Source organism: Hyperolius riggenbachi, chromosome 11 (genome assembly GCF_040937935.1).
Source record: "Hyperolius riggenbachi isolate aHypRig1 chromosome 11, aHypRig1.pri, whole genome shotgun sequence".
Classification (NCBI taxonomy): Eukaryota; Metazoa; Chordata; class Amphibia; order Anura; family Hyperoliidae; genus Hyperolius; species Hyperolius riggenbachi.
In genome coordinates, this window is record NC_090656.1 from 115,710,689 (window position 1) to 115,729,560 (window position 18,872).

At 46.1% G+C, this 18,872-nt stretch overlaps 1 protein-coding gene across 1 annotated transcript in view; it reads left to right on the plus strand.

The window, feature by feature from the left end:
- LOC137537851 (mucin-5B-like) overlaps positions 1–18,872 on the plus strand; it is a 128,277-nt gene that overhangs the window by 99,454 nt on the left and 9,951 nt on the right. The window contains exons 34-36 of the mRNA XM_068259802.1: positions 710–1,678; positions 3,393–3,521; positions 14,042–14,096. Of these exons, the coding sequence (XP_068115903.1) occupies positions 710–1,678; positions 3,393–3,521; positions 14,042–14,096 (1,153 nt within the window). The remainder of the gene's footprint in view (positions 1–709; positions 1,679–3,392; positions 3,522–14,041; positions 14,097–18,872) is intronic.

Below are 18,872 nucleotides of genomic sequence, written 5' to 3' on the forward strand. Positions count from 1 at the left end.
GTTTTCCTGGTATAAAGATGGAGCACAGTTCCAAGAGCAGCAATGTTAATGTGAGCTTACTCACATACTCTACAGAGACTGGATATTCTGCACATCTGTAACCATTTGGGTTCACCACTGATCCACAATAAGAAGAAGCACTTTTACAGTTTGCCAGGTTCTAGTTACCCTTTGCCGAGGCGTTAGCAGCATACTAACGCACAGTAATGCACTCAGCATAAGATGTCACGTGGCTGGATTAGCCTGTGGGGCACCCAATGTCTGGCAGGTAGCTCCACCTACCGACGTATATTTTGCCCACCCACCATGCAGGCTACCTCCCTCCTACAGCCAAAATGAGCTTTAGAGCTGAGGCACAAGCTGATGTGAGATCAGATGAAAAAACACAGAGAATGTCTTGTAGTACAAATTCTGCCATCAGCTAGAGCAGATTCTTTTGTGAAAAGCAATTAGCGAAACCTCTCCACAAGGTGGAGAAAAGTCAAGTGTTAGCATGTATTGTTGCCTATGTCTGATGCAGAAAATTCTCTCATTTCTTATCACATTTAAACATTGGAATTGCATGCTTCTTTAATTTATATGTGCAAAATTTCAAGACCAAGAAAAAGTAGACATTTGTGAAAAGGAAAGAAACATTATCTGGATATTGATTTATATAAAAGTTTACTAAATGAATTCCTACTTCTTATTTTTTATGTTTACTTTATAGGGATATACTTATAAGCAAAAAGCTAGACAGTGCTGTGGAGAATGTGTTCCTTTACAGTGTACTATGACTATAAGCACAAAAACAACATCTACTGGTTCAACCAGTGGCACCTCTAGTGGATCAACCAGTGGCACCTCTAGTGGATCAAGCAGTGGCACATCTAGTGGATCAAGCAGTGGCACATCTAGTGGATCAACCAGTGGCACATCTAGTGGATCAAGCAGTGGCACATCTAGTGGATCAAGCAGTGGCACATCAAGTGGATCAACTAGTGGCACATCTAGTGGTTCCTCCAGTGGCACATCTGGTAGTTCATCTAGTGGCACATCTAGTGGATCAACCAATGGCACATCTAGCGGATCAACCAGTGGCACATCTAGTGGTTCAACCAGTGGCACTTCTAGTGGCTCAACAACAAACAGTTCAGCAACTGGCTCAACAAGTGGTTCAAATAGCGGATCAATAAGTGGTTCAACAAACACCTCAATAAGTGGTTCATCAACTGGCTCAACCAGTGGCTCAACAAGTACAACAGACAATAGCACAAGTAGCTTACCAAGTGGATCAACTGGTGGCTCAACAAGTGGATCAACTGGTGGCTCAACTAGTGGATCAACGGGTGGCTCACCAAGTGGTTCAACTGGTAACTCAACAAGTGGTTCATCTAGTGGCTCTATAAGTGGCACATCTAGTGGATCAACCAGTGGCACATCTAGTGGCTCCTCTGGTGGGTCTAATGGCTCCTCCAGTGGCACATCTAGTGGCTCAACCAGTGGAACATCTAGTGGCTCATCCAGTGGCACGTCTAGTGGATCAACCAGTGGCACATCTAGTGGATCTACCAGTGGCACTTCAAGTGGAACATCTAGTGGCTCTGGAACATCTAGCGGCTCAACAAGTGGATCAACCACTGGTGTAACACTAACTATCTCACCAAGCAACCCAGACATAACTACAGTCACCATTCCAGTATGTATTTTTTTTTTTAAATGTATATATTGCTGATAAATCTTCTGATTAGCAAAGAAAATCAAACAAGTCACTAACTGTGCCTTAGTGGGGATAAAAAGGTACCTAACAGTGTCAATTGATTTTTGGGGAGCCATTTTTACCAACCAGTTGGTTTAGGTTGTTGTGGGAGGAAGGGGGAGCACATGGAGGAAACTCACACAAACATAAGGAGAAGATATAAACTCTATGCACATGTGTAAGGTATTATCCACCACATATGTTACCCACCAATTAAGAAACTGTGTTATCACATGCCAAACTATTTGTTTTCATATGCATTTAGATTAACCTAAATAATAGCTACAGATATTTTTACAAGTATGTTCTACCTCCCAATAAAGTGACAGTGTACCTGGCTTCTTCTTAGGTATTAGGCTCTTTGCGGGCTAGGGTGTTACATTGCAACCGCCATGCAATTATACTGTAATTGTATCTTCACATGGACACTTAAACGGTGCAATCCATCAGAGGAATGCAATGCATGCTATGCGTTTCTGGACGACGTGCCTGTTTATAGTTGCAGTGAAACATACTTACTGTATGCTTCACTGTACGTGTTGCATCTTATGTGGCTTTTCCCTTCTGTTGCGTTGCAATCCTGTTTTTCCAGGATGTTCAATGCAACATCCCAGTTATCAAGTAACTATGTCTTAACCAGTGTACACACTGCAGATATTACATACGTGAAACAATCATACATGAAAGTGTGTACAGTTGTCCCACGACATCACTTTCCTCCCTAGTAGTGATCCCACTGGATAGAACTGCAAGGTCCAATGCCTACCACACCCTGTGGGAACTTCAAAGGAAGTTTCTACATTATGAAGCCGCTTGTACCTCTCCACTTTCCTTTCCAACTAAAAGTACACATTTCTCAGCTGTGAACAGTATGTCTCTATAGCGATAATTCCGAAACTGCCACCTGAAATGATCTGAAGATTGTTTTGGGTGCCAGATCGTGAACATGTGTAGGCAGCTTTAGATTGTGGTGGTGACATTAAATTATACGTTGATTTGAGGGACAGTGAGTAATGTCAAATGCACTATGTAAATATTTGTGTAATGTATACTGGAAATAATAAGTTCTACAATGGTTATACCAGTCAGGTGAACCTTCTCAGAAGTCCCCTACACTTTGGAGTTTCATATCTGCAGTTAATTCCCAGTAAGTTTTTTCTTGGAAGTGTCCTAAATCCTTTGCAGTGTTCTAGTCAGGGTCGGATTTTTGGAAAGGCCACAGAGGCCTGGGCCTTGGACACCTGCAGCCCATGAGAGTGGCTGGAAATCAAAGAGGGATGGATGGACAGGGAAGAGAAGGCTAGACATTGAAAAAGGAGGCTATTAATGGGGAACAACACATGGAAGAGTGGTACTGCTGCCCAAGAGAGCTGTGCATGAAAGACAGGTGCTATTGTACATGGTTACTACACATGGAATTGGGAGGTTGCTTATGCCATGAGGGTCCACCTGCAGATGGAAAGGAACCAGCAAGAAACTTAGCCTGGGCCACTAAAAGTGTAAATCCAGGCTTGGTTCTAGTGAAGCAGGTACAGAAAATATCATGGAGGATAATCATTCAGTTTGGGAACTCAAATAGGAATAAGATAAATAATCATACAGACTTATTCAAAGAGAAAATACCAATATTGTTGATTCTGTATTCACTACACAGATTGGAAGCATTTTCCATCTACCAAAAAACAGCTGTGTGTACTATGAATGTAATGAGGAGAATGGAGTTCCAATCCTGACCAAAATAGAAAAAGTCTGCCAGAAGTTGGACCTCAGCACTTGTGAAGTGGTATGCTATTTACTGGTCATTAGCTATTTACATTGTACAGTTGAGATTTTCCTTCCTCTGTGTTTCTTTATCCTATGAATACCAAGCACCAGTTACCATACTTAGTGTGGCATAGTTTTGTGCCAATCCAGGATGAGAGATATGTGACACGGGGTTCCTTCCATGCAGAAGGTGCCATAACTGATCACACATCCTTGTAAATGACATATTGGAATTCGGAACAGTACATTTGGGAGACATCTGTCCAATACTGATTTTATGCAAACTACTGCATGCACGCATGTTTATATGGGGTATGTTTTGCAACACCACCCCATGAGTCGGGCACCGTGTAATGCCATTACTAAATATACCAGTAATTTGCATATTGATATTTTACTATGCACTTACCCACCACCCATTCGCAGTTGAACCATCCCCTCTTAGTGCCCAAAACTCCCCCCCCCCCACACACACACACACACACCTAATACCTAACACTATCCCCAGTGCCCAAACAACCCCAAGTTGTATTAACTACTAACTGTATCAGGCCCCAAACTCACTGCCTGGGCACCTGATTACTGATAAGTAACACAGGCGTTTATTAGGCACCTGTTGGTCCCAGTGCCCAAATGACCTGATCCAGCCCATAATTTGTAGTCATGCCTCCGCAATGTACTGTGAAAGTTTATCATTATCATAGTCTAACATTTTTTTATTGCATTACACTCACTTCTAGGTAAAGGATTATTTAATTGTTCATTGATTTAAATTTAAATGCCAGGCCAGCACAATTTGTATTGTTTTCCTGTTGCTTGTTTTACATTTTTTAAACTACTTTCTGTCTGGTTACTTTTGTTATGCTTAACGCATTCAGGAACGTTTTTGTCCGGGTCCGTATATATCTTAACGGGGAAAAAACGGAAAGATGCTTTTCCCTCCATCTATCCAAAGCAAAATAAAGTCTTACTGGTCATCTTTGGAGGTGCTCAGCGTTAGTGAAAGTGTGCACAATATACATATATATATATATAAATATATATATATATATATATATATATATATATATATATATATATATATATATATATATATATATATAATGTGTATGCTTGGAAAAAGGTTGGAGCAGTTTCTATGACTATCCCAAACCAAAATCAAAGGGGCCACTCAATGAATGAAATGGAAGGCAGAACCCTTTTTAGAGGTGTACAGAGGTGTATGGTAAATATATAATACTCATTGCCTGGATTAGTCACTGCCCCTACATAAGTGTTCCTTTCTGATATGGATTTTTGAAACACTCATAAGATCATTCAACACCATTCTTAGTAAAAATTCAATGAAACAATTAAAGATATATTGTATATGCTTGCTATTATAGGTATGTAATAGATATGGTGAACGCCTACATTTTGCTGCAAAAAATGTCTTGACTTAACCTTAGCTGATTATCTCACCCCAAAATGATTCAGGAAACCAATTTAATATTATTTTATCTGGTCGGCATCTGAAACACTTCTTGTAACTTTATATTGCTGTATATTGTCAAAAACCTGAGCGGTTCTTGCCTTTTTCATGATTGCTAACTCAGTAAAGGATCAGCCTTTAAAGCATTGCTACAATATAAATCCGGCATAGCGGGGTCTGAACCCTCTATAACAGTAATTCTAGATTGGCGGTGTACCTTGGAATGAATTAGAGAACTCAGTATGGGCCGGTTCACATTAGCGTTTGCCAACGGAACCGGCTGTACGGTTCCGTGGTCCGTTCCGCCGAGCGGACGAAAAAATGCTGCAGGACCCAATTTTCCGGACCGTTTTGCTCAGTGGAACAGACACGGAAGGTTTTGCAGCTACATAGTAACAAATAGAAAACTGACAGTTTACAGCACACTGAGTGTAAAAACGGACAGTTTTTCCTGATTAGTGTTGGGCGAACAGTGTTCGCCACTGTTCGGGTTCTGCAGAACATCACCCTGTTCGGGTGATGTTCGAGTTCGGCCGAACACCTGACGGTGCTCGGCCAAACCGTTCGGCCATATGGCCGAACTAAGAGCGCATGGCCGAACGTTCCCCGAACGTTCGGCTAGCGCTGTGATTGGCCGAACGGGTCACGTGGTTCGGACCCGAACGCGCTCTGATTGGCCGAACTGTCACGTGGTTCGGGTAAATAAATACCCGAACCACGTCATATCTCCGCCATTTGTCTGTGGGTTTAGCTTTGGGTAGGCAGGCAGGGTAGTTCGCGCTCCAGCCACGCTAGCCAGGGTCCCCCCCAGTCATTGTGTGTCGCTGCTGGGAATAGTAGTACACCGCTCGCTCAGCATTCTGTTTACTGCCACTCTGTGTACCTCGCTCAGCCACACTATATAGCATTCTGTTTACTGCCACTCTGTGTCTGCTGGGAATAGTAGTACACCGCTTGCACAGCCACACTATATAGCATTCTGTTTACTGCCACTCTGTGTACCTCGCTCAGCCACACTATATAGCATTCTGTTTACTGCCACTCTGTGTCTGCTGGGAATAGTGGTACACCGCTCGCTCAGCCACACTATATAGCATTCTGTTCACTGTTCTGTGTCTGCTTGGAATAGTGGTACACCGCTCGTTCAGCCACACTATATAGCATTCTGTGTACTGTTCTGTGTCTGCTGGGAACAGTAGTACACCGCTCGTTCAGCCACACTATATAGCATTCTGTGTACTGTTCTGTGTCTGCTGGGAACAGTAGTACACCGCTCGCTCAGCCACACTATATAGCATTCTGTTCACTGTTCTGTGTCTGCTGGGAATAGTGGTACACCGCTCGCTCAGCCACACTATATAGCATTCTGTTCACTGTTCTGTGTCTGCTGGGAATAGTGGTACACCGCTCGCTCAGCCACACTATATAGCATTCTGTTCACTGTTCTGTGTCTGCTGGGAATAGTGGTACACCGCTCGCTCAGCCACACTATATAGCATTCTGTTCACTGTTCTGTGTCTGCTGGGAATAGTGGTACACCGCTCGCTCAGCCACACTATATAGCATTCTGTTTACTGTTCTGTGTCTGCTGGGAATAGTGGTACACCGCTCGCTCAGCCACACTATATAGCATTCTGTTCACTGTTCTGTGTCTGCTGGGAATAGTGGTACACCGCTCGCTCAGCCACACTATATAGCATTCTGTTCACTGTTCTGTGTCTGCTGGGAACAGTAGTACACCGCTCGTTCAGCCACACTATATAGCATTCTGTGTACTGTTCTGTGTCTGCTGGGAACAGTAGTACACCGCTCGTTCAGCCACACTATATAGCATTCTGTGTACTGTTCTGTGTCTGCTGGGAACAGTAGTACACCGCTCGTTCAGCCACACTATATAGCATTCTGTTCACTGTTCTGTGTCTGCTGGGAATAGTGGTACACCGCTCGCTCAGCCACACTATATAGCATTCTGTTCACTGTTCTGTGTCTGCTGGGAATAGTGGTACACCGCTCACCCGTCACTGTATAGCATTGTGCTCTGTGTCGCTGCTGGGAATAGTGGTACTGTATAGCATTTCTGTACTGCCACTGTACTGCTGCCAGTCAGCGTGTACTGTAAGGATAAGTGAAATGAGGAAGAAATCCGGTGAAAGAGGGAGGGGCAAGGGAAGAGGTGTTTCCCCTGACGGTTCACGTACAGGCCACAGGGGAGCACCCAAGAAAACCCACTCAATACCACCCATGTTGTCCAGGACAACAACCCTCACAAATCCAAAAGAACAGGACCAGATAATTACTTGGATGACCTCTCAAGCGTCCAGCAGTGGGTTAAGCAGCACCAGCACATCACGCACGAGGTCCGAGTCCTCAGCCAGTTACAAGGAGCCAGTGGGCACAAAGCTGACACAACCGGCAGCGACACCACGCACACAACTGCCAGATAACCAGTCCGATGAATTACCTCAGGACACAATGGGGTATTCGCAGGAGCTATTCCCAGCCCAACAAACTTCCACCTTTCAAAGGTCAATGGAGGAACAGCCAGAAATGTTGTGCCTGGATTCACAACCGTTAACTGTGGGAAATGTACCGCGCACTGAAATACGAGGCGAGTCCGAAGAGGACTCGGAAACCCAAATCCCAGAGCAATTTGGGCAGGAGGGGTTGCAATTGCAGGAGGTCGGCCGACAAGATCTGGAAGACGACGTTGGAGTGTGCTGCGCAGAGGTTGTTGTGGGGAGCTCTACTCCACGGCGGTGGCCCACAATGACATATGACGAGTTTGAGGAGATGGAAGAGGAGGGTATGGACAATGTGGACAGAGACCCAGATTTTGTTTGTGAACGAGAACATCGCCGTCGTAGCAGCAGCACAGATGAGTCTGTTGAAGAACACACTGCTGCACGAGTTCGCCTTGTGCCACAAGGTAGGCGGCGCGCAATTTCAGGCACCACAAGCGTGGAAGTTCAAGTGAGAGGCAAAAGAGGAGCAAACAGAAATCGCCAGCAAGGAGGCAGGTGCTCCAAAGTCTGGGCTTTCTTTGAAGACTGCACTGAGGATGTTACCATGGCGATTTGCAAGGTGTGCAAGACCCGCCTGAGCAGGGGGAAAAATATTAACAACCTCTCCACCACCAGCATGAGCCGTCACATGCTATCCAAACATCCCACTCTTTGGGCAAACGCGTCAGGACAGGGTACCAGAAACAACACTGCCTCCCTTGGGTTCACCAGACCCGCCTCAGCAGCAGCAGTAGCCCAGCCATTGCGTGGTTCACAACATTCACAAACATCAGACGACGCTGACACTGTCACTTTCCGGAGTAGTGCTCTTGAGGTCTCCCAGTGTTCATCAAACACAACAACCAACAGCCCTTCCGTGTGCAGCGCTACGGTTCAGTTGTCTGTGTCGGAGATGTTTGAGCGCAAGAGGAAATTGCCAGCAAATGACCCCCGGGCCGTGGCAGTAACAGCCAGCATAGCCAAGCTTCTGGCCTGCGAAATGCTGCCATATCGATTGGTGGAGACAAACAGCTTCAAGGGCATGATGTCAGTGGCCATCCCACGTTACGTGGTTCCCAGCCGCTACCACTTTGCACGCTCTGCAGTGCCTGAGTTGCATGAGCACGTGGTCAGCAAAATAACCCGAAGCTTGAAGAATGCCGTTGCCTGCAAGGTTCACCTCACCACTGACACCTGGACGAGTGCGTTCGGCCAGGGTCGATACATCTCCCTTACCGCGCACTGGGTGAACCTTGTGGAGCCTGGCAGCGATTCCTCACCTGCTACGGCACGGGTGTTGCCCACGCCACAAACAGCTGCACCGCCGTCCCTCCCACTGGATAACAGCAGCACCTACCTCTCTGACTCCTTCTCCTCCAACGCATCTCAAAGCTGTACCTCATCCGGAAACGCTAACCCAGCAGCAGTAGGATCGTGGAAGCAGTGCAGCACAGCTGTTGGCATGCGTCAGCAAGCGTTGCTGAAGCTAATCTGCCTTGGGGATAAGCAGCACACAGGGGAGGAAATTTGGAGGGGAATAAAGGAACAGACGGATTTGTGGCTGGCACCGCTGGACCTGAAACCGGGCATGGTTGTGTGTGATAATGGGAGTAATCTCATTCGCGCTTTAAGGTTGGCTAAGCTGACACACATCCCTTGCCTGGCGCACGTGATGAACCTAGTAGTTCAGCGGTTCCTGAGGACATACCCAGGCGTGCCCGATCTGCTGTTGAAGGTGCGTCGAGTGTCCAAACATTGTAGAAATTCCAGTACTGCTTCGGGGGCACTCGCCAAGATGCAGGAGCGCTTCAATCTCCCCCACCATCGCTTGCTGTGTGATGTCCCTACGCGCTGGAATTCTACGCTGCACATGCTAGCCCGCTTTTGCGAGCAGAAGAGTGCAGTGGTCCAGTACATGACGGCGCAGTACCGAGGCGCATCCGGCCAGCTGCCAAGCTTCTGTGGATCCGATTGGGCCAACATGTTGGACCTCTGCCAAGTCCTCCAAAATTTTGAGCAATCCACGTTGCTTGTGAGCAGTGACAACTCTTCAGTCAGCATTACCATACCACTGCTGTGTTTACTGAAGAGGTCGATGTTAAAAATCAAGGAAACAGCTGTCATGATGCAACTGGGGGAATCTGAAGGAGAAAACGATCAGCGTGATGGTACCAACATCAGGCCATCCGCCTCAGGGAACGCTGGCCCCAGCAGCTATGACGAAGAAGAGGAGGAGGAACAGCTGGAGTTGGAGCAGGAATTTCATGCCACCACTGACGAGGGCCAGAGCGGTGCACGTTGGACTTCAACAATTCAACGCGAATGGTCAGCAGAAGCAGACCAGGAGGAAGGTGACGACTATGATGCATCACAACAACTATCACAACGCTCACAAGAGGATGATGAGGATTCTGGTAGGACTCTGGCACACATGGCTCAATTCATGCTAGACTGCATTGAACGTGACCCACGCATTGTGCGCATTCTGGACAACACCAATTACTGGGTTTATACCCTTCTGGATCCACGGTACAAACACAATGTTCCAAAACTGCTTGAAGAAAGAGTCAGACAGGTCAAAATGGAAGAATACCAGCAGGCCCTTGTGGAGACTTTAGAGAGGAGATTGACATCCTCCCCCTCCTCTAGCCAGTTGTACGCAGACAGACTGACTTCCGCAAACCCAGGACGACCAGGAGGGCAGCAAACAACGCAAGCCGCAGCTAGTACCCAAAAGGGAATGGTATCGGCAGTGTCCTTGGAGTGGGAAAATTTTCTGACACCCATGCAGCCGCAGCCCACTGAACAGCAAGCGTGCAGATCCACCTCCAACACCGATCGCCTGGAGAAGATGGTCAAGGACTACATGTCAGATGGCGTAGCTGTGTCGAACCATCCATCTGCACCCTTCAACTATTGGGTATCGAAGCTAGACACCTGGCACGAACTGGCAATGTACGCAATAGAGGTGCTGGCTTGCCCGGCAGCCAGCGTTATGTCGGAACGCTGTTTCAGTGCTGCCGGAGGCATCGTCACAGATCGGCGTATCCGCCTCTCTACAGACAATGCAGACCGTCTGACTCAAATTAAAATGAATCAATCCTGGATTGGAAATGACTACGCAACACTCCAGGACCCCAACCAAGTAACATGACCAATGAACATCTGGGATGGTGTTGCGTTTCCGGGCCCTGTTTATTGAACCTCTCATCTGTATTACATTTATGACTGCATGGCGGCAAAAAGCATTGCTGCTATATCCGCACGCTTTTTGTCCACATGCAAGGCCTGGGTTGTTGTGTCTCACAAAGCGTGGCCTTCTCCTCCTGCGCCTGCTCCTGTTCCATCACGTCTGCTGCTGCTGGGTTAGCGTTGCCGCGTGGTCCCTGTTTATTGAACCACTTATCTTTATTACATTTATGACTGCATGGCGGTACAAAGCATGCTATCCGCACGCTTCTTGCCCTCATGCAAGGCCTGGGTTGTTGTGTCTCACAAAGCGTGGCCTTCTCCTCCTGCGCCTCCTCCTGTTCCATCACGTCTGCTGCTGCTGGGTTAGCGTTGCCGCGTGGTCCCTGTTTATTGAACCACTTATCTTTATTACATTTATGACTGCATGGCCGTACAAAGCCTGCTATCCGCACGCTTCTTGCCCTCATGCAAGGCCTGGGTTGTTGTGTCTCACAAAGCGTGGCCTTCTCCTCCTGCGCCTGCTCCTGTTCCATCACGTCTGCTGCTGCTGGGTTAGCGTTGCCGCGTGGTCCCTGTTTATTGAACCACTTATCTTTATTACATTTATGACTGCATGGCGGTACAAAGCCTGCTATCCGCACGCTTCTTGCCCTCATGCAAGGCCTGGGTTGTTGTGTCTCACAAAGCGTGGCCTTCTCCTCCTGCGCCTGCTCCTGTTCCATCACGTCTGCTGCTGCTGGGTTAGCGTTGCCGCGTGGTCCCTGTTTATTGAACCACTTATCTTTATTACATTTATGACTGCATGGCGGTACAAAGCCTGCTATCCGCACGCTTCTTGCCCTCATGCAAGGCCGGGGTTGTTGTGTCTCACAAAGCGTGGCCTTCTTCTCCTCCTGCGCCACCCTCCTCCTGTTCCATCACGTGTGCTGCTGCTGGGTTAGCGTTACCGGTCCCTTTTCCTGGAACCTCTTATATGTATTACATTTATGACTGCATGCCGACAAAAAACATGTTACCTGTGCAAAGAAAACAGACATTTCCCGCATTTAAAAGACAGTTTTCCCTTTGAAACTTTAAAATCGATTTTCTCAAAAACTATAAGCTCTTTTTGCTAATTTTTTTTTCCTCTTGTACCCACTCCCAAGGTGCACATACCCTGCAAATTTGGGGTATGTAGCATGTAAGGAGGCTTTACAAACCACAAAAGTTCGGGTCCCCATTGACTTCCATTATGTTCGGAGTTCGGGTCGAACACCCGAACATCGCGGCCATGTTCGGCCTGTTCGGCCCGAACCCGAACATCTAGATGTTCGCCCAACACTATTCCTGATCCTTACGGCTGGCTCCGCAGAAAAACGCTAATGTGAACCGTATGATTTTATATAAAAAATTGTATTTGCTTATCATACAGCATATATACAACATATGAACAGTTCCAAATAGTGTTTCCTTCTAACAGTATTCCACCTCATCAAGGCTTTTATAGCCAAGCAATCATTAATCTTCTAAATACATTCAAAAAAGTATATAATAGTTGTGTTATGTAGAATAAGATCAAACGTAGTCTCCTCTGTTTCAATAGCTGTGTATCTAGTAGCTGTGTAAAACTTGTAGTAATCTTCTTAAAGAAATAGCATAAAAAATAGCTTCTACTGAGTGGCTTGAAGTGCGCATCATCAGTTCAAGCCGGTCACTAGAGCGAGAAGTGCCGGGAAGACGGATGTCTGCAGTCATCGCGGGCGCACTGCGGAGGTAAGCTACCGCTACTTATTCCTACACCCGGGGTGGCCAGATAAGCAGGGGTGAGGCAGAGGAAGCTAGCAGGGGGCAGCGCAATGATCTAGGATCAGCGCGGGAGCCTGCCAAAGGTAAGTTGCCGCCGCTATTGCCACTCCATCCGGGGGGCCAGGAGACTCAGGCAGGTGGGAGGGAGGAAGGCAGGCACAGGGAAGGCAGGGGGGGCACACGAGGACACATGGGGGCAAATGAGGACACCCAGAAGGACACATGGGGGCACAGGTGGACATATGGGGGGCACAGGAGGACATAAGGGGGTCACAGGAGCACACATGAGGAGGCACAGAAAGACACATGGGGGCACAGGAGCACACATGAGGACACACAGGAGGACACATGGGGGGGCACAGAAGGACACATGAGGGGCACAGAAGTACACATGGGGGGCACATGAGGACACAGGAGGACACATGGGGGGCACAGGAGGACACATGGGGGGCACATGAGAACACACAGGAGGACACATGGGGGGCACAGAAGGACACATGGGGGCACATGAGGACACATGGGGGGCACAGAAGGACACATGGGGGGCACATGAGGACACACAGAAGGACACATGGGAGGCAGAGAAAGGAACATGGGGGCACAGGAGGACACATGGTGGCACATGAGGACACACAGAAGGACACATGGGGATATGGGGGGCACAGGAGCACACATGAGGACACACAGAAGGACATGTACAAGACGCTCCTGGAATATGGACGCACCAGGTTTAGTATATATATTTTTTTCCCCTGGTTTTTGCCCTCTAAACCTGGGTGCGTCTTATATTCCGGAGCGTCTTATACCGCGCGAAATACGGTAAACAATCTTCTAGAACTAAACAATCTTATGATAATGTTTTACTGTCTCCAAGTATTACTGGCAGAATCCAGCTTTTAAAATGTATTTCAAAATAATAAATTCTATTATATGTAATTATAGGTTTTAACAATGATTATTTCTTTCTTTAGAAGGACTGTATTGACTATTAATATTTATATGTAATAACTGAGCAAATGTATAAATATTATTGCTCCAGTATTGTGACTTTTAAAATTGTTTCCAGTCTTACCACAGAACGCTTACCTATAACCTTGACATTTGAAAGATGCTTGTAAAATAAATAAAAATCTCTTAGCTTCTGTTACTGCCTGGAATATGCTGAGATGTCCCAGAGCAATATTTTCAAGAAGTACTCTAACTTTACAGTTTACAATGAAATTTTGCATAGTACATTAAAACTTAAAACATACACATATGACAGCTTTTCCTGCATAAATAAACCGCTAAAATTCTGACAATATTAGCATGTAACCATGCCCTCCCAGTGTTGTTTAGCCGGCCTCAGAGTTCTCTGGGAATGGAAGGCACACATTTAAAAGCTCCGCAAGGAAAAATGCTGACAGTGAAATATATATTTTACCAATACCCCCTAATGTAAAACATAGCAATTTTATGAAGTTAAATTTAGTAAAGTTTCTCTTTCCAATTCTTGGTTTATCTGCTAGTATACATGGTAAGTTGCGGAGTAGGAATTAAAGCTACAGCAGACAAACCACAAATAACAAGCGTGTACATTGTGCCTTCCAGGGAACTGTTAAATATGATGCAGATGGATGCTGTCAGACGTGCACACCTAAGCAAGGTAAGGAGATATTCAAAAAAATAATAATGTTATTTCTACCAACCAATCTAATAGTAACTATGAGCAGCTTGCACTGTGCTGTATGTTTACATAAATGTCTGTACTGTTCCAAATAAGTGTTTCATAGTTTGTTGTGAAGCCCAACACATTTAAAAGCTATTACTATTGATTAGCTGAAGCTCTCTGCCACACATGGGGGAGTGACGTGTTCCTATGCTAATACAACACTGACGCCACTTGATGTCAGTATTTGCATGTCAAACTGGAGCTCCGCAGAGGGTTAAAGTGACACTGAAGCAAAAAAAAAAACCTTATGGTATAATGAATTGTATGTGTAGTATGGATAATTTATAGCGCATTAGCAGCAAAGAAAAGAGTCTCATATTTTTATTTTTCGTTAAATAGCTTTTTATAACATTGCATCATTCTCTAATATTTGCATTTCACAAGTTACACTCTGTATTTTAATTGATGAAACAGAGCAAAGCTAATGACCCTTTTCACTTCCTGGCAGTGAAATCTTAAACAAACAAGGTTGAGATAAGTGCTTCAGAAAACAGCACTGTAGCCTACCCAAGTTGGGACGAAAGCTCAAAGAAGCTCTTTTGCATAGATAACAACTGAAGTTTCTTAACTCTTCCTGTACTTAACTCTTCCTGTATTGGAAACAATATGAGACTCATATCTCTGCTACTAATGTTCTATTTCGTAGCTGTACTAAACATAAAAATCATTATCTCATAAGTTTATTTTCACTGACCTTATTGGCTTCAGTATTGTCTGAAACACGAGCCTGAAATAAGCATGCAGCTAATCTTGTACCTGCAGTGAGCAGTTTCGTGTAACGGCACAGGCGCGGGCTGTACTTGTGCTAGGGCTGTACACAGACAGGAGGGCTGCTGTGATAACATATCCATAAGCAAGGGCTGTACTTGTGCTAGGGCTGTACACTGACAGGAGGGCTGCAGTGATAACATATCCATAAGCAAGGGCTGTACTTGTGCTAGGGCTGTACACAGACAGGAGGGCGGCTGTGATAACATATCCATAAGCAAGGCCTGTACTTGTGCTAGGGCTGTACACAGACTAGAGATGTAGCGAACGGTTCGCCGGCGAACGGTTCCAGGCGAACGTTGGGGGTTCGCGTTCGCCTGCACCAGGCGAACTTTTGCGGGAGTTCGATTCGCCCCATAATGCACTATGAGGGTCAACTTTGACCCTCTGCATCACAGTCAGCAGGCACATTGTAGCCATTCAGGCTACACTAAGCCCTGGAGCCCCACCCCCTCCTTATATAAGGCAGGTTTGCCGGCCATTACACCCACTCGTGTGCCTGCTAGAGACAGACTAGGGACAGCTGCTGCAGACTTGTTCTCCTAGGGAAAGATTAGTTAGGCTCTTGGCTTGCTCCTGGCTGATTGTTATTGCTAAAATAGCACCCCTCAATAGCTCTTTTGAGAGCTCTAATGTTTTCCTGATGTGTTTTTTTTTTTGTGTGTGTTGCTCACTGAATTATACAGCCCTATCTGTTGCAGCTGGACCTTGGTAATTGTTATTACTGTGCCAGCCAGGCCCTGCCTAACTATCTATACTGGGACACCTACCTATGCCTACCTAACTACTGGGGCACCTACTTACCTATACGGGGACACCTACCTACCTACCTTTACTAGGGGACCTACCTATGCCTACCTACCTATACTGGGTCTCCTACCCTTGCCTAGCTAACTACTGGGTCTCCTACCTATGTCTAGCTAACTACTTAGGCACCTACCTATGCCTACCTACCTATACTGGGACTCCTACCTATGCCTAGCTAACTACTAGGACACCTACCTATGCCTAACTAACTACTGGGACACCTACCTATGCCTACCTACCTATACTGGGTCTCCTACCTATGCCTAGCTAACTACTGGGACACCTACCTATGCATACCTACCTATACTGGGTCTCCTACCTATGCCTAGCTAACTACTGGGACACCTACTTATGCCTACCTACCTATACTGGGTCTCCTACCTATGCCTAGCTAACTACTGGGACACCTACCTATGCCTACCTTCCTATACTGGGTCTCCTACCTATGCCTAGCTAACTACTGGGACACCTACCTATGCATACCTACCTATACTGGGGCACCTACTTATGCCTAGCTAATTACTGGGACACCTACCTATGCCTACCTACCTATACTGAGTCTCCTACCTATGCCTAGCTAACTACTGGGACACCTACCTATGCCTACCTACCTATACTAGGTCTCCTACATATGCCTAGCTAACTACTGGGACACCTACCTATGCCTACCTACCTATACTGGGTCTCCTACCTATGCCTACCTACCTATACTGGGACTCCTACCTATGCCTAGCTAACTACTGGGACACCTACCTATGCCTACCTACATACAAGAAGATAATAAGGTCGTTGCTTCATTGTGGACAGACCAAATTTGATCAGCTGGACAGTCACTGTTGTTCTATCATTGAGCTACCACAGCCCGGCCACCATATGGGCTTGAAACCGCCACTGCCTGCACTCTCGCCACAGTGCGCATATATAGATTATGTAGGGCTGTACACAGACAGTAGGTCTGCTGTGATAACATATCCATAAGCAAGGGCTGCACTTGTGCTAGGGCTGTACACAGACAGGAGGGCTGCTGTGATACCATATCCATAAGCAAGGGCTGTACTTGTGCTAGGGCTGTACACAGACAGGAGGGCGGCTGTTATAACATATCCATAAGCAAGGGCTGTACTTGTGCTAGGGCTGTACACAGACAGGAGGGCGGCTGTTATAACATATCCATAAGCAAGGGCTGTACTTGTGCTAGGGCTGTACACAGACAGGAGGGTGGCTGTGATAACATATCTGATAAGCAAGGGCTTTACTTGTGCTAGGGCTGTACACAGACAAGAGGGTGGCTGTGAAAACATATCCGATAAGCAAGGGCTGTACTTGTGCTAGGGCTGTACACAGACAGGAGGGCTGCTGTGATAACATATCCGATAAGCAAGGGCTGTACTTGTGCTAGGGCTGTACACAGACAAGAGGGTGGCTGTGATAACATATCCGATAAGCAAGGGCTGTACTTGTGCTAGGGCTGTACACAGACAAGAGGGTGGCTGTGAAAACATATCCGATAAGCAAGGGCTGTACTTGTGCTAGGGCTGTACACAGACAGGAGGGCTGCTGTGATAACATATCCGATAAGCAAGGGCTGTACTTGTGCTAGGGCTGTACACAGACAGGAGGGCTGCTGTGATAACATATCCGATAAGCAAGGGCTGTACTTGTGCTAGGGCTGTACACAGACAGGAGGGCGGCTGTTATAACATATCCGATAAGCAAGGGCTGTACTTGTGCTAGGGCTGTACAAAGACAGGAGGGCGGCTGTTATAACATATCCATAAGCAAGGGCTGTACTTGTGCTAGGGCTGTACAAAGACAGGAGGGCGGCTGTTATAACATATCCATAAGCAAGGGCTGTACTTGTGCTAGGGCTGTACACAGACAGGAGGGTGGCTGTGAAAACATATCCGATAAGCAAGATATGTCTAGTGGGACCCTGGGCAGGATCAGTGGGCTGGTACATGGATCAGGAAGTCTCTGGATTATCCAGAGGCTTCCATCTCCTGAGTAATCTAGTTGTAATATTTGTCCTCAGTACAGGCTCATGTTAAAGCGGACCCAAACCAAACATTTTTTTAATTCAAAATATTTAGTTGCACCACTCTGACACATACAAAGATAAATAAACACTCCTTCAAGCCTATGAGCATTACAATGCATTCTTTTCACCCTTCTCTTTTCATAACTAGGGTTATACAGGTGGCAGCCATTACTTCTGAAATTAGTAGGAGGATTTAGATCATGGGTGTGTTTGTCATCATCTACCCTCCCTCACAGGGGCGTCGTCTATGTGAACTCTCAAACAAGCTGAGACCACCTCCCCTGTGATATCATCAATAGCAGCCTGTGTTTTATTTTTGTTTTTTATCTCCGCCACCAGTCTGTCCCGGCAATATGAAAAGAAGGGAGGCGTTCCTCCAATAAATGTAAAATATTTTATATTTGTTATCATGCAGCTGAAAAAAGGCTGCTATTTATTATTATAAGTTAGAAAATAGATTTTACTTCTGAAATCTTGTATTTTGAATTTGGGTCCACTTTATGGCATCTCCAGAGATCTCCAGTGAGGTTTGCTGAAAGGTTAGTAAATCAGTTGTGGAAAGAGCAAGGAGATGGCACATTCGAGGCTTCTGCTAAACAGGAAAAGAATTGGAGTCAATACATTTGTTTTATTGCTGTTTAGCAGAAGCCAGTGGTCAGGGCCTGATTTATGGAAAGGCCACAAAGGCCCAGGCCTTGCGCGGTTGCAACCCAAGGAGGCACCTGAACATTAAAAAGGCTTTGTTACATATGAAAGAGGAGGCTGAAAATGAGGACCACTCATGAAAAAGGGAAACTAATGCCAAAGGGAGCTGTTCCTGAAAGAGAGGAGCTACAGTACATTGATAATACACATTGGAGAGGGGCAGCACATAGAGGGTGTCAGCTGTGCTTAAAAGGGGAGCACAAAAAGTATCAATTTGGCCTTGAACACTCCCAAAGTGGTCTTTGTGACTGAAAAAATCTGATGCTGGAAATAAACGCATTCAGGGGGTCAGGGCAGGGGTACAATGAAGAAAATAAGGAGTTCTATGAGCTGACCTAATGCATGGTTATTTGATCTTAAGTTACTTTTAATAAGGCACTGAATTGAAGAAA